This window comes from Schistocerca serialis, chromosome 4, assembly GCF_023864345.2.
Source record: "Schistocerca serialis cubense isolate TAMUIC-IGC-003099 chromosome 4, iqSchSeri2.2, whole genome shotgun sequence".
In the NCBI taxonomy this organism is placed as follows: Eukaryota; Metazoa; Arthropoda; class Insecta; order Orthoptera; family Acrididae; genus Schistocerca; species Schistocerca serialis.
The window spans coordinates 768,807,270-768,831,966 of record NC_064641.1 but is presented as its reverse complement, the minus strand read 5'-3'; the positions used below and the strand labels follow the sequence as shown (position 1 = coordinate 768,831,966).

Sequence of the window (24,697 nt, the reverse complement as noted above, 5' to 3'; positions counted from 1 at the left end):
TACGTTAGCTAAGGGGCCACGTAAAATGAACAGGTAGTTCTTTCTTAGACAACTACCGCTTACAAAATAGGCTCCTCAACTTTATCACAGGTTAAAACGCTTGACTGGTTGGTTGATTAAAGGGTTCAAACTACTACGTCATCAGTATTTCTTCGAACAGACGGATCGAGATGACTGTAGATCAGAGATAGGAAGAAAACCCCAAGGCCTGCGAAAGCTCAACGAAGGCGAAATAAGGGACAAAAAAGAAGAAAAGGAGACAGAGGAAGAAAGACAGGCAAGGAAGTAGGAAGCACCCGAGAGCAATGAGGAGACATACCCCCGCCCCCACTACACCCTTCCCTCCCTCCTCCCCCTCCCCACCCCCCCACCATATCCTTCCATCCCCATCCCCACGTTTCAGGATACTCCACTCGGAAGTTGCCTAGGAAAAGCTAGCACCATGGACAGGGCAAGAGAAACAGAGAGAGAAATGATGAACACGTCTAAAAAGCCACACGCGAGGGGGGAAGAAGATTAAAAGAGCAGGTAGGGGGAGGACCAGGCTGGACCACCAAGCCCAGGCAGCTGCAGCTCGGTCTGGGCAGAGGAAGCAACGGAATTTTCTGGGAGCCCATCAGTGGGTCGATAAGGTTAAGTTGCCCACCATCAAAGAGAGTGGTAAAAGCCCCATTCGTTTATAAAACGTAAAACTAAGCCAGCCGCTGAGGCATCTCCTAACACCATGGGTAGCGGGTCAGAAAGTAAAGAGTCCGCCGGAGGGAACTAGGTTGGGACAGTTCAGCAAAAATGTTGACAACGATCGCCCAGGAACCACAGGACAGTGGTGTCGGTCCTCACGACGGAGGAGATGACCATGAGTCAGCCAATTATGGCTGATGCGGAGCCGCCGAAGCACGGTAGAGTCCCTGCGAGAGGCCTGCAAAAAGAACCTCCACAGATTCGTAGTATGCTTTATCATCCGTAGTTAATTTGATGAAGGCAGAGTGACCTATTCTGCATTCCAAATCCCTAAAACTTGACGGCGTAATAACGATCGGAAGTCTGTTTCCGGAATACCGAACTCAAGAACCGGTTTACTGGTAGCCAGTTTGGCCAGGCTATCAACGAATTCATTCCCCAGCATCCCGACGTGGACCGGGGACCAGACGAAGGCATATGTCGCACTTTTATACGAACTTTTTACATTTCATGGCCCATGCCGTAACCAACGGAACTATCCAAATGCACGTCACTACCATCCCCACAACGATACCTGCCTGTACCTATTTTTCCGTGAGCTCTTCTGTGGACCTTCCCGAACTAGCATTCGTAGGAAATGTCGCGGAGAAAATGCGCAGCAACAATTAAGAGTTTTCCAGAATGACTTTTCTACTCTGGTACGGGATATGAGCTACGGAAATTCGCGTACGTCGCTGGAGAGCGAAATCTTAATATTCGACCTGCTCGTTGTGTTGTACGTAAGGACAGCTGCACTGAGTCAGCATGTACGTAGAGCGGGAGCAGAATACGACTATTTCGAAAGAACAAACAGGAAGAGCAAGCCTCTCGTCGAAATCGCTTTCACTATCTACAGAGACTCACTCAACAAAACCAACATTACTCTCCCCAAAAGAGGTCACGTAAAACTACACCGCTGTTGCGTCTGTTACATTATTTCATCTTATCCGATAAGTGGTTACTACTGAAACATGCTCTGCCGTGGGAGCGGTTGAGGTACTGGCTTCAGAACCGCGAGGGAGCGGTGTTACGATTCTCGTACAGCCAACCCGACTTTTTTTTTGGCATCTTTACTGAAGTTCGCCTCCGACGAGAGCCTGTATGATGACGTCACCAAGGTCGTAGTCGAATCCTGGTTTGTCCTTTTCCGATTGAGCTAATGTCCACCTGTTACAAACTGCCCCTTCCGAGGTAACATCTGTTGAAATAGGCGACCACTCCCAACGAGTATCATATCTTCAAGATATGTGCTTTCTACAGTTATAACTTCACCGAACGAGATGGCCCACCGCTGACGTCGACAAACACGTAACATTATCATGCAGCAGGTGTACGTTCGTGACAATTTTTTTCGTCCGAGTAGAGACTCATTTTCCAACATCAGCTGCAGTCATACTGCCATCACGTGGTACCAGTATCAAATGCTATATTTAATCATTTATAGGTTTGTGAGCAAAATATCTAGGAACGCTACGTTCGGGATCCATGTAACTTTCCTGATGGCTACATGTTTGCTGTTTATTTATGATAGAATAGGCTATATTGTCCTTTTGGAAATAGTGATAGGTATAAACCATTTGTACCTATCCGCTTACTACAATTGCTGTCTTCTGACTAGTGTCACGCTATCCCCATCTCAGAGTAGAACAGACAACCAAATTCTTGAATTGTTTCTTGTATATATTCTAATTACTATCTTCCCCTACAGTTTTTGACCTCTACGGCTAACTATGTTAGTTACTCGCTGATGTCTTCGCACAGGTCACAGTATGCAATCACTTCTTCCAGTTACTTTCCACGTGTGCCTCCTCTTGCTGATTTGGCGAAGAGCCTCCCTATTTATCACTTCAACTGTACATTTAATCATGAGCATCCTTTCATAACACTACAGCTAACATTCCTCGAAGAGCTTTTTGTTTTCCCACAGTACACGTGTCACTACTATGCAACGCTGTGATCCACACATACATTGTAAGACGTTTCTTTTTCAATTTAAGTCCTATGTTTAATATCAGAAGACATCTTTTGGCGAGAAATGCCCCCTTTGCTAGCGCAAGTGTGGTTTTTATCTCCTCCTTGCTTCGTCCGTCATTAATCACCTTGCCTCCAAATGGCTCTGAGCACTATGGGACAACATCTATGGTCATCAGTCCCCTAGAACTTAGAATTACTTAAACCTAACTAACCTAAGGACAGCACACAACACCCAGCCTTGCCTCCAAATATGCCTTGCAACAATAGCCACGTGGTGTGCATCAGAGTGAAGAGACGCTGAAAAAAAGCTACTGGCCAACTTCATAAACAGCTCCCCACGAGTCAAAGAACGGGAGTTTACAGGCGAGCATTTGTGAGCGGAATGTCTTTTTTTGGAGCTCTGACGTCAGTGCCTCATGAGGAATGCCGCCGCATCTGATGCGGCTGTTGTTTACGCCGTCGTGTCGGTCGTTAAAGTGTTTTGAGTGGAGACTTATCAAATTTTAACGATTCTGTCCATCCCCGAACGTTCTCCCGTTAGTTTCTGAGTGACGGTTTCACCAGACATACAAGTATAAATAGAACGGTCACTTGATTATAGTACTACACGTTTCAATGATTCATACCATAATAGTAGAGTTGAGAATTAGGCATTTACGTTCTTACTATTAGCGCCATTTCACAGCAGCAGGCCAGCTAAGAAACATGATTTCTATTTTGAGGTAAAGAAGAAACAATATATGACGCAAACTGCTACTTTCTTGTATGTGCTCTTCACTGTGCACGACGTGTTTTTGACTATTTCTTTACTCAGTCAAGAGAACTCCCTGTGACGAGTATGTCCACTTTTGATAAATTAATGTTTTATCCAAATGGCTCTGAGCACTATGGGACTTGACATCTGAGGTCATGAGTCCCCTAGAACTTAGAGCTACTTAAACCTACCTAACCTAAGGACATCACACACATCCATGCCCGAGGCAGGATTCCAACCTGCGACCGTAGCGTTCGCGCGGTTCCAGACTGAAGCGCCTAGAACCGCTCGGCCACAACGGCCGGCTTTTATCCAATTGACGAGTGAAGTATAGAAAGTTAGAAACATTGGTGGGCATTCCCGAATTCGCGGCCGTGCTACTTTATTGAATACTGCGTACCCGTCTTTCTTAAACTGCGCTCTTTTTTTCAAGTCATCGCGTGCTTGCAGTTTGCTGCTATCCATTTCGCTCTACAGCAGAAGCTTTTAACTCCAACAAAAGAAGCTCTATGCCGGTTGTCCGCTAAATCTCCACTCGAATCGGCGCGCACTGCAACCGAAATGCGCTGGCTAATCATAGCACTGAGTACATTCTCAGCTGCACAAAGGTAACTAGTTTGTCAATGCTCTGTCTTTTACACAGTTCCCTCTACGAATCCCCATAGGACCAGGAACGTTGTAACAACGCTTAAACAAAAATAACCAGTCAGTAAGTGATAAGGGGCTCTTATCTCGGCTCAGTAACAAAGGACAGTAATTCACGTAACGTCCAGGTGTCTCCAAGTGATTGGTGTCGCATGAGTCAAAGACTACAGCAGACAGGAACTGGAATGAAGTTAATTTCCAGATAATACTTTCTGGTGCGGCGAAGCATCGATGTCCCTACACTTCGCTTTCTGGAAGTAGAACCACATCATCAGGTTATTCAAATCGAAGAATACTTTGCGCTTCTACGGAAAAAGCTGTATAGGTAGCATCAATGTCAGCAAGATAATACAGATCGAAGCGTTCGAACGAGGGTGCAACGCTAATGTATTAGGTGGTGATGAACCCGATACATTGAGTGAAGCAAGGGTAAGCTACTTCTTTTAGCAAATTTCTAAAATGTGGAGAGATTTAGACAGATCCACAATCTTTGTATGTACAAGACTCAGCGACTCGTATGAGGTAAACAGCTTTCATATTTTTATCTTCAAGCTATTCTAAATATGAAACACTGGCGTTCTTCGATGAAAAAAAGTTCAGACGATGAAAATTCATCATGTACTCGCACGTAGAAAGTTTTTCAAAAGACTAGTGAGGAGGAATTTTACATTAAAATTTTTCCAAATGGTGTCTTGAAATGAGTTCATCCTCAGTGAAAATGAAAAGCTTAGCTCGTGATTTTTAGTTGGTGCATAAACTTTATATCCGAATAATTTTTGTAAGAGACATTTTATGAACCCGACTGCAAACCAATTTCCCTTAAAATTAAGCGAGACGACACTTACTTTCGAAAACTTTTCTATGATCTTGAGTTCTGTTCTCGTTATTAAGAATTATTTATTTAGTGAAAAGATACCACTAGCACTTGTACGTATCAACTTCAAATCAGTTTTTTCTTTACTTTTCACTCTAAACGAAACTTCAGAATTTAATATTTTATTTAGCGAGTTGGTATATAGGCACTTATCTTAACCGTAAGGGATGGCACATAAAATGTGGAATGGACAATACTCTAAATTTAACTAACTTTGCTACTGTAAAATTACTTTAAGCACAATAAATGCGCAGGAAACAATCCCGGTTGTGTGTGATTAACTCAAATCTATGCAAATGCACACTTATTTCAGCACTACTACACAACAAAATAATGTTAAAGGCGGTTCGTATTTCTGGATGCTACGGTCTGCGTTCAGTTTCGGCTGGAACTAGTTACTTGCACAAAATGACTGTGTGAACTACTTTTGTCACATTTGACGAGTATTTCGCGACTGCAGTCTGAGACAATGGGAAATTGCAATATCTACAAAGCTGGAGTGCGCTGTGCAACAGAAAAACGGTAACTCTACTCAAGTTCCGTTACGAAATAGTGAAGAACAGCCATTTACACCACTTCATTCTCACATTCAAAAAAATTGAGCCTTCGACTTTGTTGCGTTAGACAGCCAACGTTCTCACTTAACTGATGTTCTCTGATACTGTTTTTTTACAATCCAGTCTTTGGAAAGAAGCGCCGTCTGCTACGAAAGAACCGAAATGTGTAATCGGTTTTTGCTGAGTTTATGTCACTGTGGTGACAGCTGTAAGGAGGCTCGTAGCTTTCAGTTTCGCAATGTACTGATGAACTTTATAATTAGTTAATTTTATACCATTTTTGGAGTTGCAGCTGCGTAAAAGCTCTAAAAATGACATGTTTTTCTCATACGAAGAATGTAACGCAGTTTTCAAAACAAACATAATCCGCTATTTAAAACGGAAAACTGCCCTAATAAATGAGTCTAAGTAAACAAGAAATTCACGTATAAAACAGCTGACCGCAATATTTTGTTACCTTTCAAAGAAGCAATAGAAACTTTGTATTCCAATTTCTTTTTGTCGGTGGTGAAGGGCTCAAAGAATTACGTGGACATGAAATTGCCGTCACGGACTAAAGTGTAGGATTCAGTAATGTAACTTCTTTTGTCTGAGAGACCGCCCCCACAAGCTGCGTTCCCTTTTGTTTGCTAAAGCGGAACGTTGCTTCACCTGTATATAGCGTAAAGGAAAAGGCGTAGCGAGCGGAGTGCGGAACATCGCTGATGCAACGCGGTGCAGAGAAATCTGACAGCGTCCAGAAACTTTCAAATTGCGCCAAGTTCCCGACAAACACGGTGTTCGCGCCGCTGTTTCTAATAGTCCGTTGTAGCGCCACAAGATTTTCGTTCTGCGAATTATACTTTCATTTCCAGCGTTTCATATTCTCTTAGAAAGGAGCCGTCAAGGAGATAGTTAACGCTCGAGTAACTACCTTGCAGACGGTAACTCATTCAAGCTGGCGCGAGTGTTGGCCGTTCACGCGAGATGGAGCTTGTGGTATGTTTTTGTACTAATGCCCGAGAACGCAGAACAATTACCCGACATTTTAATTAACACTATGCAGTCCTGATAGTAAGCTGTTGCCGGTTAAAGGACAGGAAAGAGTAAAAAAAGTACGCTTGCTTGTGAGACCACAATAAGAACCCTGTTATAAATATGGGGCGGCCGCTGTGGCCGATCGGTTGTAGGCGCTTCAGTCCGGAACCGCGCTGCTGCTACGGTCGCAGGTTCGAATCCTGCCTCGGGCATGGATGTGTGTGATGTCCTTAGGTTAGTAAGTAGTTTTAAGCCTAGGGGACTGATGACCTCAGATGTTACGTCCCATAGTGCTTAGAGCCATTTGTACCATTTTTTGTAATAAATATGCATTTAGAGCACACTTCATTCCTGTTTTTAAGAAACAGGTTATATATAGTCTATTCGTTCTCTCTCTGTCTGTCTGTCTGTCTGATGAAAAACTAAATGTGAAAAAAAATCACGACGGGAACATTTTCCGACTTTATGGTGAGGTGGACGTGCTCCCTCTAAGGGAGTAAATTTTGGCGGTACAGAAAAGACGCGTCTGTATCTTATACAAATCTGTTTGGTTCTTAATTATACGCAAATTCTGATGCACTGAGTCACCAACTGCTTCTTTAAGCATTTTACCAGTAACTAACGCATTTTATCTTTTCTACACTTATAACGAAAAAACGTTAGTAGACATTTACAGTTATCCATAACATGCAGGTACAGCATAATCACAAAATATTGTTTAGCGTTGCCATCAGGCACAAATTTCGATCTCTGGTCCCTTCTTTCAAAACTAGGCACCGTAATTCGTAAATTCGCTAAACTGTAGCTACACATCTCGCAAGCCACCGTGTGGTGCATGGCGGAGGGTAACCTGTACCACTATCAGTTATCTTTTCTGTTCCACTTGCAGACAGGTCCCTCTGTAGCTAGCTAGACACGCTGCTTCACTGGTCAGACGAAGGCAAGTGCGTACTGTCTCCAAGAGGACTATGCCTCGTCAATTAGTCTGGTATCCAAAAGAAACTTTTTCGTTCGACCAGGAATAGTTATAAAGTTCTTGCAAAAAAAAAAAGAAAAACTGAAGGATACAAACCTGTGTTAATTTGAACCTTTATGTGTACTGGCGAAGCGTGCTTAGAGCACTATGCAGAAAAGCCAAGGATCCGGGTTCCACTCTAGTCGAACATATATTTTAACTTTGCACATATATTGAATGGAGCATATTCTCTGAACAGTGTCCAAGAAAACTGATCAGAAATTCTTTTCTATGACAAGAAATATCGGAGACTCAAAAATTGACAATCACAAAAATGTATACCTTCATTAGCTCTTGACGAAACTTACGATCGTCGTTTGCGGTTCGTTGCATCCGGTTACCAGTTGTAGGAATTTTGAAACACACATTACTCGCTTCTCTTGAGGTAACGTATGGTGAACCTCAAGTTAACCTTTCTATTGCTATCGTTCTGTTCTCTGGCACCTTATCCATGGCGAAACCGAGAAAGTGGTTATCTGGAGATGATGATTTACCAACAAATTCTGCGACCAATTTTGTTGAACAGCATCCATCCGTTCACCCGCCTACCGACACCAAAAGACAGCTGAAGAAAATACTAGCAGAGGGATCTAAACATCGGTTTGTTGAACTACATGTGGGATGAGGAATATCTTCCCTGACTTGTGTTAGTCCCGGAAATATTTTGTGAATGAAGTCGCATAGATCGCTTAATACTTTATTTATATCGTCGTTTCAGCTACATCTAGCACATCAGAAACTATAACCTGTAAAATAATGCATAGTGTCAGAACGTGTGCCTTGACGGTTTTACAAGTTCTAATCTGATGATTGCAGCACCCGAAACGACGTTATAAACACACGTGTTAAGCGAGCTACACGGCTTTATACACAAAACATTCACAATGGTCGCAGAAATTTCATTTATTACTCCTGCAAATTTCGAAGTCTTAATAGCGCAACGCCTTACTTATAGCACCTCCTTATGGTTAGTTGAGCATTTCTGTGTCTCTTTGGCACTGGCCCAACAATAGCGTGCTGAATCACGCTCTACTTCGAGTATTCTGTCTCACGTTAATACAACTTATTGTGCTAGATCGACGATTACAGTTTTATAAGCTGTCGCGTTCGTGGATTAATTACACTGCCATGCCGTACAGGGTTAATGAGGAGGAAAGATACATGCTTTGAGAAGTGACTGATTCTGACAAGAAACTTCGTATGGACATTTGCCCTATTCCGAATGGTTTCAGAGACAGAACACATTTAATATTACTTTTGTACATTTTTCTTTAATAACTAAAGCCGCACCTTCCAACGGAAACGTGCAATAGTACAAAATTAAAACACATTAAATTTCCTACAAAAAAAGATCCTATTCCTTTTTTTTCTCCAAGACTTAGTTTGCGATAAGAGAACGAGGGACTATCGAAAATTTTATTTTTGTAGATTTTGTAGGGCAGTTTGAAGCAGTTGTCCGTACTGATAACCCACAAGGTTTATGTGTCAAATTGTTCGTCTCAACTGTCTACACTACTGTGGTACTTGTAAACAATGACAGTGTTTGAATACCGAAAATAGGGAACAATGTACATTAAATTTGTTCTATCTGAAACCATCGGAATAGGGCATTTGTCCGTATGAAGCTTTTGTTCAGAATCGCTAATAGTATCACCTGGCAAAGCATGTGTCTTTCCTCCTGATTCATCCTGTATTTGGAGTATTCACGCCAAGTGTTTACCAACTGCATGGCTTCCCGGTTTTCCTCTAAACAATCAGGTCAAAACAAAGCGCGAAAGTACACCTACAAAACATAAAAATTTCAGTATTTAGGAAAAGATGAGTAGGATAAGCTGTTCATATATGTATATACCTTCTTCGTGAATCATCTGTTGTATTATTGAAAACTGTATCAAAATCTCCTTAGTAGTTCTGTAAGGTAAAGTGAACTTACAGACAGAAAAACACGGCTGGTGATTAATTTAGTAACATGTACAGAACAGACTTACATCTGACTCGCGTTAAGTGGGAAGTGTGGTTTTTAAATTTGCAGTTACTGTGTAGATTCTACAAATACCACAGAACATAATTCAGTATCAGCTTTGGCTTCAAACTTCATTTGCTGTATCCACTAAGTACATCACAATGTACTTGTCAAATGTTTGACATTACCTGCAATTTTCGATTTCTGTTAAATTGGTGCCGTGCAAAGGCTACTTTTATATGTATAAATGGCACACGGGTAAATCCGAAGTTCTCCGAGGCTGTTCGCATGTGATTTTGTCGTATATAGAGTGCTCAGGAGATAAGTGAATTTAAGCGTTACAACCTGTAAAGGATCTGAACTCTTGAGGGTGCGGCGTTCGACTCTCAGTATAAACAACTGATTTCGCATGAATAGGCTGAAAGCCACATTGTTTGATTACAAGGTTGTCGAATAATCAGTGGAAACAGACACAACCACTAAATATCTGGGAGTATGTTTAAGGAGCGATGTAAAATTGAATGACCGGATAAAATAAACCGTAAGAAAAAGCAGTAGCCAGACAAACTCATTGGAAGAATCCTTAGGAACGGTAACCCTAACACGAAGAGGGTTCTGAATGGGGGGCCCCATATGGTTCCCAAGTTGTGCAGCGACCGTAGACCATAAAATTACCAAATAAGCAGCAACCAGTCGCAAGATCATGTTTTCTTTGTTTAGTTTTGCATATCGATTTCGACTGATTAACAGCCATCCCCAGTGCTACAAATACAAGAATAAAAAGAAAAATGTTTTGACGTATCTTACTAATGCATCGTTTATTAAATACGATGTGTTGGCAGGTAGTCGCCAGCTTTATTTTTAATGTCTTGTATTCATGAAATATTGCACATGCCTGCCAACACATCGTATTTAATAAACGATGCATCAGCAACAAAGTTACTCCAAGATACGTCAAAACATTTTTATTTTTATTCCTGTATTTGTAGCACTGATGATAGCTGTTAATCAGTCGAAATCGATATGCAAAATTAAATAAAGAAAACGATCTTGCGACTGGTTGCTGCTTATTTGGTAATTTTACGAAGAAGGTTGCTTGTAACACCCTAGTTCGACCGACACTTTAAAATTGGTCCTCAGTGTCTTACCCTTATATAGTAGAGAGGGAAAAAAGAATACGAGAAGACAAGCGGCGTGTTTCGTAGCAAGACGCGTTTAGTAAGCCCAAAAGCGTCAAGTGATGCTTATCCGACTTCAGTGACAGACGTAACACGAGACCGAGCGAGGTGGCGCAGTGGTTAGCACACTGGACTCGCATTCGGGAGGACGACGGTTCAATCCCGTCTCCGGCCATCCTGATTTAGGTTTTCCGTGATTTCCCTAAATCGCTTCAGGCACATGCCGGGATGGTTCCTTTGAAAGGGCACGGCCGATTTCCTTCCCCATCCTTCCCTCACCCGAGCTTGCGCTCCGTCTCTAATGACCTCGTTGTCGACGGGACGTTAAACACTAATATCCTCCCCCCCATAGCACGAGACGCGCTGTGCGTAGCTGTTTACTTTTAAAATTCCGAGACCATACATTGCTCGTCCATGCATCTCGCAGAACGACCACGAAGATAAAATTAGAGATACGAACTCCCACAGAGACTTCCCAACAGTTCTACCCGCGCACCATTCATGAGCGGAAAAGAAAAAGCAGGAAGTACGCCAAGTATCTTCCATCAGACACTTTAAGGAGACGTTCAAATAATAGATGGAATTCAAATATAGATGTGAGACCACTTTTTCAAAATAGTGTCCTTCGCAGACATATTTCTTCGAATTAAACTGTTTTGGGAATGATAATGAACATTCGCCAGCTTATAAATACTAGTCTCTTTCAACCCTCTCGCTGTCACTGGACCGTTTATGCCTCACGGTAGATTATCAGACAACCAGTGGGAATTCGCTGCACGTTACTGTTATGTAGCTTGTGTCAAATGGCTTTGTTCCAAAACTGTTTCACATCGTATATCACACACAGGAGGATCGAGGTGACTGTCACATTAGACTCAAATTTATACCTAATGATAAAGAGCTTGCCATTTCGCATGAACTACCGAAATGTCAAATATTTGTAATCATAAATATGATGGGAATGCTTTTTCGAAATTATACATCATAAATGAAAATTTGATTATCACTGGAGTATACAGGTTCCACGTCAAAGTACCTGGGGGACGCATGTATCCTCTCCTCCCCGCGCTGGAAAACAAAATGGGGAGAATTATTTTTTTCATAGTGTTTACTTCTGTCGACGAATTTAATTAAAATAATCATACGGTAATATCTTTCACCCAGAAATTGTAGTGAAAAAGATTAGTTGCCTTCTGAGATCTGGGATCCAAAGTTTAACACGATGTCTCAATTACTACTGTCTACAGGCAGCCACCACTGTGCTTCCGCTCTCAGCGATAACAAACGCGCATTAACTTCTCTGTCCTCTAAATAAAAATAAAATGAAGAAAATGACATAAAAATTGAAAATTCACGTATGGTAGAGAAGTCTATAGCGTCTTTAAGTATGTCAAGAGTCTGCTCTTAATTTTAATTACGGCTGGAGTTTCGGTTTTCTTGAACTAGGCGAAAATTGAGGGTCCGTAAGTGTCCTGGTTGAAAACAAGCAGACAATGCTGTTGCACAGTGGAAGTAACAACACAGTTGGAGCGGCGAAAGCTACGTTCACACTGGTGTATTTGTGGCGGCAGCAATTTAGCCAGATAGCAGTGAAATGCCAACTACTTCACACCGGACTGTAAGCAGCTCTGAGGTTCGGACTCACGGCTCTGGCTCCTCGGTGTAGGAACGCCACTGCAGCTGCGGCAGGAAATAGAGTTCGGCACGGGCCATGACGCCGGGAGACGCTTCGCTTGCAGACTGCGGCGGTCCGCGAATAAATCGCCTCTTCGCAGCGCGGCGAGCCCGCCCCTCAAAGCTGGGATCCTGGCGGAGGCTGCAGTGCTGCCGCCAACCGGCAGATTTCTGTGACGCCGATGGCGCTGTGGTGTATCGTCTTCGATGTCACGCACGACACTTGCAGACAATAGATGAACTGCTAGTACAGTTGCTCTCTATCGAAACTATGGCGCTGTAGATTTGGTGCAATAGATGTAAGACGTAGTAAATGCTAGGACTACCGATAGTATTGGTAGTATTAGTATGGAATATAATTGAATGTGTGAGAGAGAACCTGAGAGCCGACGACTTTTCTTTGTTTTTGTTTGTTTGTTTCTTTGTCTTGAACATATTTAGAACCGCTTATCGTCCGTTGTTGTTCCATTGTGTATTTTACATCCTTTCAAAACATAAACTGCATTTTATAAGCAGTAGTTTATCATGTAACCAAAGCAATTACTTTTGATGGTTGGATTGGTTGTTTCGGGGGAAGGAGACCAGACAGCGAGGTCATCGGTCGCATCGGATTAGGGAAGGACGGGGAAGGAAGTCGGCCGTGCCCTTTGAAAGGAACTACCCCGGCATTTGCCTGGAGCGATTTAGGGAAATCACGGAAAACCTAAATCAGGATGGCCGGACGCGGGATTGAACCGTCGTCCTCCCGATTACTTTTGAGGCAAGCAGTTTACATGCAACAGCAAAACCTGTATAATTATTGTTGTTATTACATTATGTACTCAATAGAACGTTCTTCTTCATGGTGAAAGGAAGAGTTTCGTGTTATTACTGATAAGTGTGAAAGTTGTTTATGAATAATAGAAACATGTTTCATATAGACGAAATATTGGAGCGATGTTTCGGTTTTTATTCTGAGTTTTTTCTAAATTTTACCTTTTTTCAAGAAATTGCATTTTCTGGAACTATATGATAAATTTGAATTGTTTTCATTTTTACAACATCCCTCTGTCTCAACTTACAATTGAAAAATTTTCGAATAAAATCTGAATTACACACTGACAATTTTAGTTTCACTATGAATACTGGTTGTTTGTAACAGACTGGGGGATAACTATGAAGACCAAAAATGCCCCGTAGATTACGCGGCCATTTATGTAGTCTCACTCAGTCTCTAGACGGTTCACCGCTTCCCGTATGTAGGAGAATCTGGTAACACACTGACTGCATACGCAAAGAAAGCGATAGAAATGAAGTAATGGCCTACATATATGAAACACACTTAACGTACGGATGATGCGGCTACGATGTTAACTAATGCCACTAGGCATACTATAGTAGTTTACTCTTACTTACGATGGGCTACAACAGCCTACGATAGGTTTACAACTCAAACTGGTAGATTTCGTCTTCCTAGATTTCAAAGGCATTCGAAAATGTGCCACATCGTCGACTACTACCAAAGATATGATCGAAAGGAGCATTTTTGCATATGAGATTGGTTAGAGGAATTTGAAAAGTAGAACTTTACAGGAAGGACAGGCGATTAATTTTGAGTATGTACAAAAGTCAAAGTACTGAACTGGAAGTTTATGGTACCAAGAAAGGAACAGAAAGGGAGTGAGATAATGATTCTCCCTATCACCATACTTATTTAATATGTTCATCGAGGACGCAATGACAACAGTAATAATAATGAAAGAAAAGACGAGTGGAATCAAAATAAATGATATACATATTCATTCCATGAGAATGGCCGAAGGTATTGCTATAGTGGCATGCTCAGAGAAGGAAGTAAATAAAACGCTTAAGGCCTTAAATCAAGAAAGAAACAAAACTAAAATCAGAAATACGTACCAAGAAGACGGAAGTCACGGTTATAGGCCAAAAAGAGGTGGGCAGTGAGAAGCTCTAGAAAGTAACCAAATTTGACTGTTTCGGCAATACTGTGGAGGAAAAGAATAGATATCTCAAGCAAATCAAAAGAAGTATAGCACTTTCCAAGAGCGCCTTCCAGAATGAGAAGGAACTTCTGGCACCCATACTGAGAAATGATTTATAAAAACCTGTGTATTATTAAGTGTCCTGAGATACGTACGTGAAACCTGGACGTTAGCAAAACAGGAGAAAGCTCACGTCGAAGCTGCGGAAATGTGTTTCTGCAGAATTACAAGAACTAGCTGGACTGACAGAAAAACAAATGAGATGGTTCTGCAAGGAATAGGAAACAAAAAAGAACTACTGATACTTATATGCCAGCACAAATCAAAACTCATTGGACACGTATCCGGACATCATATTCTTTTACAAAACATGAAGTTGGAGAGGACTGCTGAAGAGAAAAAGTTGTGGTTGCAGCCTTTTGAAAGAAGAAGAAGAAGAAGAAGATACCAGTATGTCATCCTGAATAACGAATGTTCCATAAAAACAAGTAACACCAGGTGTCCGTCAGTAATGACGCCTAGTTGTTCAAATGACTCTAAGCACTATGGGACTTAATCTCTGAGGTCATCAGTCCCCTAGACTTAGAACTACTTAAACGTAACTAACCTAAGGACATCACACACATCCATGCCCGAGGCAGGATTCGAACCTGCGACCGTAGCGGTCTCGCGGTTCCGGACTGCAGCGCTAGAACCGCACGGCCACCGCGGCCGGACACGACGTTTGAATTTATTGTTTATTTAGTGCTAGCTCTACAGTGTCCACATATACCACTAAATGTACCTGCAAAATTACATCTTCGCACGACGCACAGTTTTGGAGGAGGGGGAGGAGATTAATATTTAACGTCCCATCGACAACGAGGTCATTAGAGACGGAGAACAAGCTCGGATCAGGGAAGGATGGGGAAGGAAATCGGCCGTGCCCTTTCGAAGGAACCATCCCGGCATTTGCCTTAATCGATGTAGGGAAATCACGGAAACCCTAAATCAGGAAGGCCGGACGCGGGTTTGAACCGTCGTCCACCCGAAAGCGAGTCCGGTGTGCTAACCACCGCGATACCCTGTTCGGTGCAGTTTTGGAGGTCTGACCTTTTATACATAGTAGTTCGATTATTTAAAGAATCGGGGAATGAGGTTTTACTGGTTTAAGTCTAAACCTCTTATTAGAATCCAGTGATGCTAGTGCACAGATGAGATGTGGTGTCACATGAAGTGTCATCTTAGTGTCCAAACTTTTCTTTTGCACATTAATGACTTTTCCTCAACATCAGCAGATGTCAACCACCGAAAAGTGCACGGCAGAGGATACGGAGCATCATAACACGTTAGGGTTTCTTTTCATTTGGTTTGATGTTTGGTTTCTGGGGCACTCAACTCCAATTTTTTACACAGTCCAGATTTCTTTTTACACAGTCCAATTTAGTCACTGTCACGAATGATGATGAGGACAACACAAACACTCAGTCGCCGGGCAGAGAAAAATTCCCAACCCGGCCGGGAATCGTTCCCGGGACCCCATGATCAACAGGCAGCAACGCTAACCTCTAGACCACGAGCTGCGGACCTTCTTTCCGTTCAATTCGTGTAACGGAGTGTGGGAAGAAAGACAGCATAAAATGTGTCTGCGCGCATTGTAAGCTAATCTTGTCTTCGCGTTGCTGAACTATCTTCTCGTCAAACGTCATACATTTCTCCATATCGGCTCACAAGCAGCTGTTAATATAAATTAAGTATGTGTTCCGTATACTCAGCTAGAGGTTCTGCGTGCATTGTGTCATCAGTTATGTGCGCCTGAGCTAAGTTTTCCACTGTTGCGGTTAATGAAACGAATAAGTCAGTGCGTTGTTTAATGATGTTATATTGTGTGATGGCCAATGTCCACGCAATAAACACAAGGTTGAATGGTCGCAAGCATCATAAACGAGTACCACAACTTAAAAAGAAAAGGAAAAAACGCTGTTACACGTGCCGCGCTTGATAAGTATTTTCAATAAGGCGGTGACCTTAGCCATTGCACTACGGACGCCAAACTGTTTCCTTTCTGTGAGGTTACATTTACTGTTGCGCGCTGCTTTTCCTCTCCAGAAGAACACGAGTTGCGAATCAGTGTTTAGAATGAGTCGTGCCTCGTTGGAGAGAACATGGCGTCCTTGAGGCACGGTCCACTGGTCGTATTCGCCACGCATCTTGACAGGCTCTCCTTTCCGCGCATTAGACACACACATTACCAGTGGCCCGGCGTAATCGGCCAGTTGTAAGCACCTAGTGGGAGAAAAAGCGTGGTTGCTGCAAGACCCGACACCATTTGCTCGGCAAACATTGGCCGATTATGTCTCGTCCCTAATGAACAGTATTGAAGAGGAGAAGTGATCCTTGGCCAACCTGATATGGGTTGACGTGGCGTATCTTCGTTGCTTTGGAGCGACCAGGTGACCTTTATCTATAATCGAGCTATGGCTAATCGCCCAGATGTCCTAGCCATCACCACTGGCTCCTAAATATATTCTTGGCGACAGTGGCTTTGTGGTGATTGTGGTCTAAGAAGTTTCTCTCTGCTTAATTTTTCATCTCCGATTACAGGGCGCATCCTAGGGAATTCAAAAGACGAAGTTACCTTTCAAACATAAACTTGTTTAGTTGAAACTGCGGGAGTGTTTATCGGTAACCACGCAACGGTCGGATTTTGACGTCATCCGACTGCTACCACGGATTACGGAGTCGCGCCGACGTGGGTTACGGAGCTATAGTAGAAGAATTGGCACTGTTGCTTTATGTAGCACTATGACGGACAAATTATCTACTTTTTTCTTTCTACTTATGTGTTGAAGTATTTTGTGTGTTTTTAAATTTCTATGCCATCTCTATACATCATTATCGATAAGTCTGTCATCTGCACGAGCTTTGAGGTTATTATTAACATTGTCTGCCGGGTTATTAATATATAACATCAACAGAGAATGTCCCAAGAAACTTGCCTGCGGCACCCCAGAGATTATTTCTACATTTGTCGCTGAATTTTCATCCAAGATAGCATGGTGCGGTCTACTTACGATGATTGATGAAACCAGTCTCAACTTTCTTTTGATAACGCATATGATCTTACTTTCGTTAAAAAGCGTTGGTGCGGCACTGAATTGGTGTCTACCACTCATTAAGAATCACACTGGGAGTGGGATTTACCACAATACAGCACAATATCGTCTAAAGGGCGCACGATCCCCATTCTAGTGAAAGTTGATGTAACTTGCTAGTAAATGCAACAAATTGTCAACCCACACGTTTCTGGCCTTTCTGTGCACCACTGTGCCAGGGAATGGTTTACTGCAACTACCAGACATTTTGAAAGTCTCACAAGTGTATCAGCTTTCTTGTTTACTTCCTAATGTCCGCGCAGTTAAGCCCATCAAAAAGAGCTTTGTTCTTCGTCTTGCGTCACGTCTTCCTCATACTAAGGACCTTCTTGTCGCCTTAATGTGGTACCAAATCGCCGAAAGTTGATAAATCAACAGATAACCCGCGTCTTTCGTATTACGACTCAGTAAGTTTCCGGACGCTTAAGTCAGTTTGTTTATATTTACATTCTGTACCCTGCAGCTGCACACGGGTAGTTATTTACAGACAATCAAAAATTGACATCAAATGATTTGATACCTTCGAATGACACAGATTCACATCAAAAGCCATTAGAGCTAAGCTGCATATTCGTCTTGTCTTCTCGATCAGTACAAACAGGAGGTGCAGACAGATGAAGATTTTAGGCAGTCATACTCCCAACAGTGATACATGCCTTTCATTGAATCACCTCATCAAATGCATCACTTACAAGACCGACGCATAAAATACTGTTAGAGAATTTTTGGACGTTGTGATACCAGATCAACTGCTAATTGACAATAGCTTGTCACTACCTTCTTCAAACTGATTTAAGAATCAACGTCACTCGATTTTAATACACTTCCACGAGAAGCAGTTTAATTTGATCGTCGTTTGTCGTCGCGATTTTGGGTTCTATCCCGTTTGCCCGTGAAATTGCCTTTGGCGATCATATGTATTTCCAAAGTACGGTGAAATCTTACATCATTTACGGGACCAGAACTTAATCAGAAACACTAAAAAGGCAAAAATTTCTGCAAAAAAATGAGAACTTGACGTGAAAATATTTGTTCAAGCTAAAAAAAAAAAAAAACCTGGCAAGTCGAACGATGTAATAAAAATATCCGAAATTACTGTCAAATTTTCCTCACGAATATTTTGCATGTCACTGCCCTCAATATACTGAAATGCTTGTTAATGAAGTGTAGGGAAAGAGCTTTGCAACACGAGTCATTCGACAACACAGAGTTCATCCTCATTTCTGATGTAAGTGCTAAACTCTCAAAGTACTTTCGACTTCTTAACGTATGCTATAACTGCCCTCATAAACGTCAGCAGATATCCATAATGGAAGACGTTATTGCAGAAACTATGTCGGCATTCCGCTGATATGATCGGTGACATGAAGGAGAAAGTTGTTGTGTTCATTCCAAAGACAGGTTCGATGCAGCTCTTCATGCTGTTATATCCGGTGGGAACCTCTTCATCACTGCATAACTACCGCAACTTACATCCATTTGAAGCTGCTTACTGCATTCAAGCTTTGGTTTTTCTTTGCAAAAAATGGTTCAAATGGCTCTGAGCACTATGCGACTTAACTTCTGAGGTCATCAGTCGCCTAGAACTTAGAACTAATTGAACCTAACTAACCTAAGGACATCACATACTTCCATGCCCGAGGCAGGATTCGAACTTGCGACCGTAGCGGGTGCTCGGCTCCAGACTGTAGCGCCTAGAACCGCACGGCCACTCCGGCCGGCTTTTTCTTTGCAATTATAGCCTCTCCCCCCCCCCCGCCCCCCATCCCCCCCCCCCCCCACGCACACTCATACACGTCCTTCCATTCAAGTGGTTCAAATGGCTCTGAGCACTATGGGACTTAACATCTGAGGTCATCAGTCCCCTAGACTTAGAACTACTTAAACCTAACTAACCTAAGGACATCACACACATCCATGTCCGAGGCAGGATTCGAACCTGTGACAGCAGCAGCAGCGCGGTTCCGGACTGAAGCACCTAGAACCGCTCGGCCACAGCGGCCTTCCTTCCATTACCAGATTGACAATTCCTTGACGCCTCACGATCTGTCATATCAACCAACCGCATCTTTTACTTAAGTTGTGCCATAAATTTCTGTTTTCCCCAATTCGATCCAGTAACTCCTCATTTGCCGCACGTGGTAGCCGTGCTGTTTGAGGCGCCTTGTCACGGTCCGCGCGGCTCCCCCCCCCCCCACCCCCCCGCGTCGGAGGTCCAACCCCTCCCTCGGGCATAGGTGTGTGTGTGTGTTGTCCTTAGGGTAACTTAGTTTAAGTTAGATTAAGTAGTGCGTAAGCTTCGGACCGATGACTTCAGCAGTTTAGTCCCATAGTCCTTACCATTTTTTTTCCAAAACTCCTCATTTGCTATCTGATCTATCCATCCAATCACCAGAATTCTTTTGTAGCACCACTTCTCAAAAGCTCCTGTATTCTTCTTGTGCGAGTTGTCTATCTTCCACGTTTCCCTATTAGTCTTCTAAGATAAGCCGTTGGGTGGTATTGCCTCGTGCATTCCTGCATTCTTCCGGAACACAAACTCATTCCCCCCAAGATCGACCTCTACCAGTTTTTCATTCTTCCGTTAATAATTCGCGTCATTGTTTTGCAGCCAAGACCTACACCGAGGTGAGAAAAGTGATGGGATAGCGATATCCACACATGCAGATGGCAGTAGTATCGGATACACAAGGTATAAAAGGGCAGTGCGTTGGCGGAGCTGTCATTTGTACTCTCGTGGTTCAAGTAAAAATGTCCGTCTTGATTATAGCCGCGCGAAGGACTTAACACACTCTGAACGCGGAATGGTAGTTGAATCTAGACGCATGGGACATTCCATTTCGGAAATCGTTAGGGAATTTAATATTCTGAGATCCACAGAGTCAGGCATTACCTCTCACACGGACAAAGCTGTGACCGACAGCCTTGACTTAACGAACGAGAGCTGCGGTATTTCTATAGAGTTGTCAGTGCCACAAACAAGGAACACTGTCTGAAATAACCGCAGAAGTCAATGTGGGACGTACAGCGAACGTATTCGTTAGGACAGTGCGTCGAAATCTGGCGTTAATGGGCTGTGGCAGCAGACGACCGATGCGAGTGGTTTTGCTAGCAGCACGACATCGCCTGCAGCGCCTCTCCTGGACTCTTGACCATATCGGTTGGACCCCAGACGACTGGAAGACCGTGGCCTGGTCAGATGAGCCCCGATTTCAGTTGGTAAGAGCTGATGGTATGGTTCGATTGTGGTGCAGACCCCATGAAGCCATGGACGCACCTAGCGGTTCTAGGCGCTTCAGTCTGGAACCGCGCGACTGCTACGGTCGCAGGTTCGAAACCTGTCTCGGGCATGGATGTGTGTGATGTCCTTAGGTTAGTTAGGTTTAAGTAGTTCTAAGTTCTAGGGGACTGATGACCTCAGAAGTTAAGTCCCATGGTACTCAGAGCCATTTTAACCATGGAAGCAGGTTGTCAGCAAGACACTGTGCAAGCTTGTGGTGGCTCCGTAATGATATCGGCTGTTCAAAATGGTTCAGATGGCTCTGAGCACTATGGGACTTAACATCTGTGGTCATCAGTCCCCTAGAACTTAGAACTACTTAAACCTAACTAACCTAAGGACATCACACACATCCATGCCCGAGGCAGGAGTCGAACCTGCGACCGTAGCAGTCGCGCGGTTCCAGACTGAAGCGCCTAGAACCGGGAGACCACCGCGGCCGACGATATCGGCTGTGTTTGCATGGAACGAACAGGGTCCTTTGGTCCAACTGAAGCGATCATTGACTGTAAATACTTATGTTCGGCAACCTGGAGACCATTTGCAGCCATTCACGGACTTCATGTTCCCGAATAGTGTTCTCATGTCACCTGGCCACAGTTGTTGGCAATGGGTTTGAAGAATTCGAATGAATGATTTGGCCAGCCAGAACGCCCGACATGTATTACATCCAACACTTGTGCGATGTAGTCGAGAGGTCAGTTAGTGCACAAAACACTGCACTGGCGACACTTTCGCATTTATGGACAGCCGGCCGGGTTCTAGGCGCGGTTCTAGGCGCTACAGTCTGGAACCGCGCGACCGCTACGGTCGCAAGTTCGAATCCTGCCTCGGGCATGGATGTGTGTGATGTCCTTAGGTTAGTTAGGTTTAAGTAGTCCTCAGTTCTAGGGGACTGATGACCTCAGAAGTTAGGTCCCATAGTGCTCAGAGCCATTTGAACCATTTATGGATAGCTGTAGATACGGCGTGGCTCAGTATTTCTGCAGGGGACTTCCAAAGATTTATTATGTCCATGCCACGTAGAGTTGCTGTACTATGAGGGGAAAAACGAAGTCCGACACGATATTAGGGGGTGTACCCTGACTTTTGTCACATCAGTGTATTAAACTGATGATTCAGTAGTATTCCCATCTGTCAGCAGCTGTCCTCTTTGGAACTGGAATTACTACATTCTTCCCGAAGACTGAGTGGATTTCGGTTGTCTCATATATCTTGTACGCCAGTAATTCTCCGGGACTGTCGTCTACTCCAGGGGCGTCGTTTCCACTTAGATCGATCACTGCTCTGTCGATTCCTTCTTGCAGTATCGTATCTCCCATCTCATCTACACCTAGTCGTCTAGTTTGTTTCCCTTAAATACACCATCTATTTATTTATTCCATCTTTCACCTTTCACTTCTTTGCTTGGTACTGGCTTGCCATCTCAACTTTTGATATTCATACAGTTGCTTCTATTTCCTCCAAAGGCCTGTTTAAAAACTTGAAGAAGAATAACCAGTTTTTTAAACCTGTATACCAGTTTTCGTACCAAAAGCTTCAAATGTTCAAATGGCCCTGAGCACTATGGGACTTAACATCTGTGGTTATCACTCCCCTAGACTTAGAACTACTTAAACCCAACAAACCTAAGGACATCACACACATCCATGCCCGAGGCAGGATTCGAACCTGCGACCGTAGCAGCAGCGCAGTTCCGGACTGGAGCGCATAGAACCTCTCGGCCACAATGGTCGGCCCAAAAGCTTCGTTTATCCCGATTTTTATAGTGCAAGATCGTTCTTTCAAGGTGCAATCCACGATTAGATGCCATGGTTGTGTACTCATATTGGTAACTGTGTTGAATTTGGACGTTATACAACTTGTACTCATTGTCTTGCACGTTTCAGTTCACTCGAAAACGTCTCTATAACCGCCAGACCTTTCACTAAAACCCAGTCTCAACTGACATACAGTCTCGACTGATATGATATCATGCTTTATTAAATAAGAGTGAAACCTGAAACATCTTTTTCTACTGCAAGTCCAGAATCTTAAACACTGCACAGTTAGTCTGATAAATTTCTGAATATAATAATCTGAACATGCACGAAATTACTTACTCGATGTTGAGCAGCGGTCTCCTATTCAAGAAAACACATCTGTAGAATATACCACTTTTGTTACTGCGCTATCTATTCTGCGTCGTATCTACGAGTGCTGGAACGATTGCTGTCAGTGTCTCGCTCCCAGCTGCATCCCCCGTAGCGCTTAGTAAGCTAAACACACGCTTGTAGAATCTGTTACCGGGCATCCGTCAGGTTTCTCGTGAAGACGGAACCCAGTACACCATTCCCGTAGGGTGGACATCAAAAGGGAAAGCACCGTCTGGCGAACCGCTAGACAGTACGACGGAAACGTCGCTACGTATGTTGCTCACAAGGAAACCTCCCCATCGCACCCCCCCTCAGATATAGTTATAAGTTGGAACAGTGGATAGGCCTTGAAACACTGAACACAGATCAATCGAGAAAACAGGAAGAAGTTGTGTGGAACTATGAAAAAAATAAGCAAAATATACAAATTGAGTAATCCATGCGTAGGATATGCAACATCAAGGACAAGGTGAGCACAGGAGCGCAGTGGTCCCGTGGTTAGCGTGAGCAGTTGCGGAACGAAAGGTCCGTGGTTCAAGTCTTCCCTCGAGTGAAAAGTTTAACTTTCTATTTTCGCAAAGTTATGATCTGTCCGTTCGTTCATTGACGTCTCTGTTCACTGTAATAAGTTTAGTGTCTGTGCTTTGCGAAAGCACCGCAAAACCGTGCGATTAGTAGACGAAAGGACGGGCCTCTCCAATGGGAACCGAAAACATTTAATCGCAAGGTCTTACGATTCCTCCACAGCAAAACTCGTCTGATATATTCTATAAGACACTGGTGACGGCATGTGCGTCACATGACGGGAATATGTTGTCGACCCACCTAACTTGTACACTTGGTGAATGGGTAAAAAGATTCTTCTACCTTGCCCGATTTAGGTTTTCTTGTGGATGTGATAATCACTCCAAAAAAAGTGATGAAAACATAAGAGTTTGTCACATAAACTGCAACAAATGACTGCAACAGTTTCACAGTCACACAGTTTTCACTGTGCTCTGTCAAAACATTTGTTTTTAACGTTTTCAAATTTTTCCGTGAGTAGACCGTCAAATCCTGCATATGTCCAAGCAAATCGTTGTCGACCCGCCTAACTTGGACACTTGGCGAATGGGTAATAAGATTCTTCTACCTTGCCCGATTTAGGTTTTCTTGTGGATGTGCACTCCCAAAAAGTGATGAAAACGTAAGAGTTTGTCACATAAACTGCAACAAATGAATGCAACAGTTTCACAGTCACACAGTTTTCACTGTGCTCTGTCAAAACATATGTTTTTAACGTTTTCAAATTTTTCCGTGTGTAGACCGCCAAATCCTGCATATGTCCAAGCAAATCTGAACATGTCCTGGAATTTTGGAGAGCGAAGTTGATTATGTGTAAGTGCCTGAACTTTCATAATTGTCTGAAAATAAAAAATTAAAATTTTCACTCGAAGGAAGACTTAAACCAAGGACCTTTCGTTCATCAACTGCTCACGCTAACCACGGGACCATTGCGCTCCTGTGCTCACGTTCTCCTTGATGTTGCATATCCTACGCATGGACTACTCAGTTTGTATATTTTGCTTATTTTTTTCATAGTTCCACACAACTTCCTGTTTTCTCGATTGATCTGTGTTCAGTGTTTCAAGGCCTGTCCACTGTGCCAACTTATAACTATATCTGAGGGGGGTGCGATGGGGAGGTTCCCTTGTCAGCAGAAAACATTGAAATGAATCTCGAATTCTTCACGGAGAACGCGGGTATATGCGAAGAGGAAGCACCGGGAGAAAATTTCGACGAAATTGAAGTCCTG

The 24,697-nt window shown here is 43.2% G+C and overlaps 1 protein-coding gene across 2 annotated transcripts in view; it reads right to left on the bottom strand.

The window, feature by feature from the left end:
* Positions 1-24,697, bottom strand: part of LOC126473321 (mycosubtilin synthase subunit C) — a 146,012-nt gene that overhangs the window by 117,361 nt on the left and 3,954 nt on the right. The window contains exon 1 of one of the 2 annotated variants that reach the window (XM_050100305.1): positions 12,343-12,462. The exons of the other annotated variant lie outside the window; for it this stretch is intronic. Coding sequence (XP_049956262.1) covers positions 12,343-12,410 — 68 coding nt within the window. The 5' untranslated portion in view covers positions 12,411-12,462. Of the gene's footprint in view, positions 1-12,342; positions 12,463-24,697 lie in introns of those variants that run through there. 2 annotated transcript variants of the gene reach the window in all.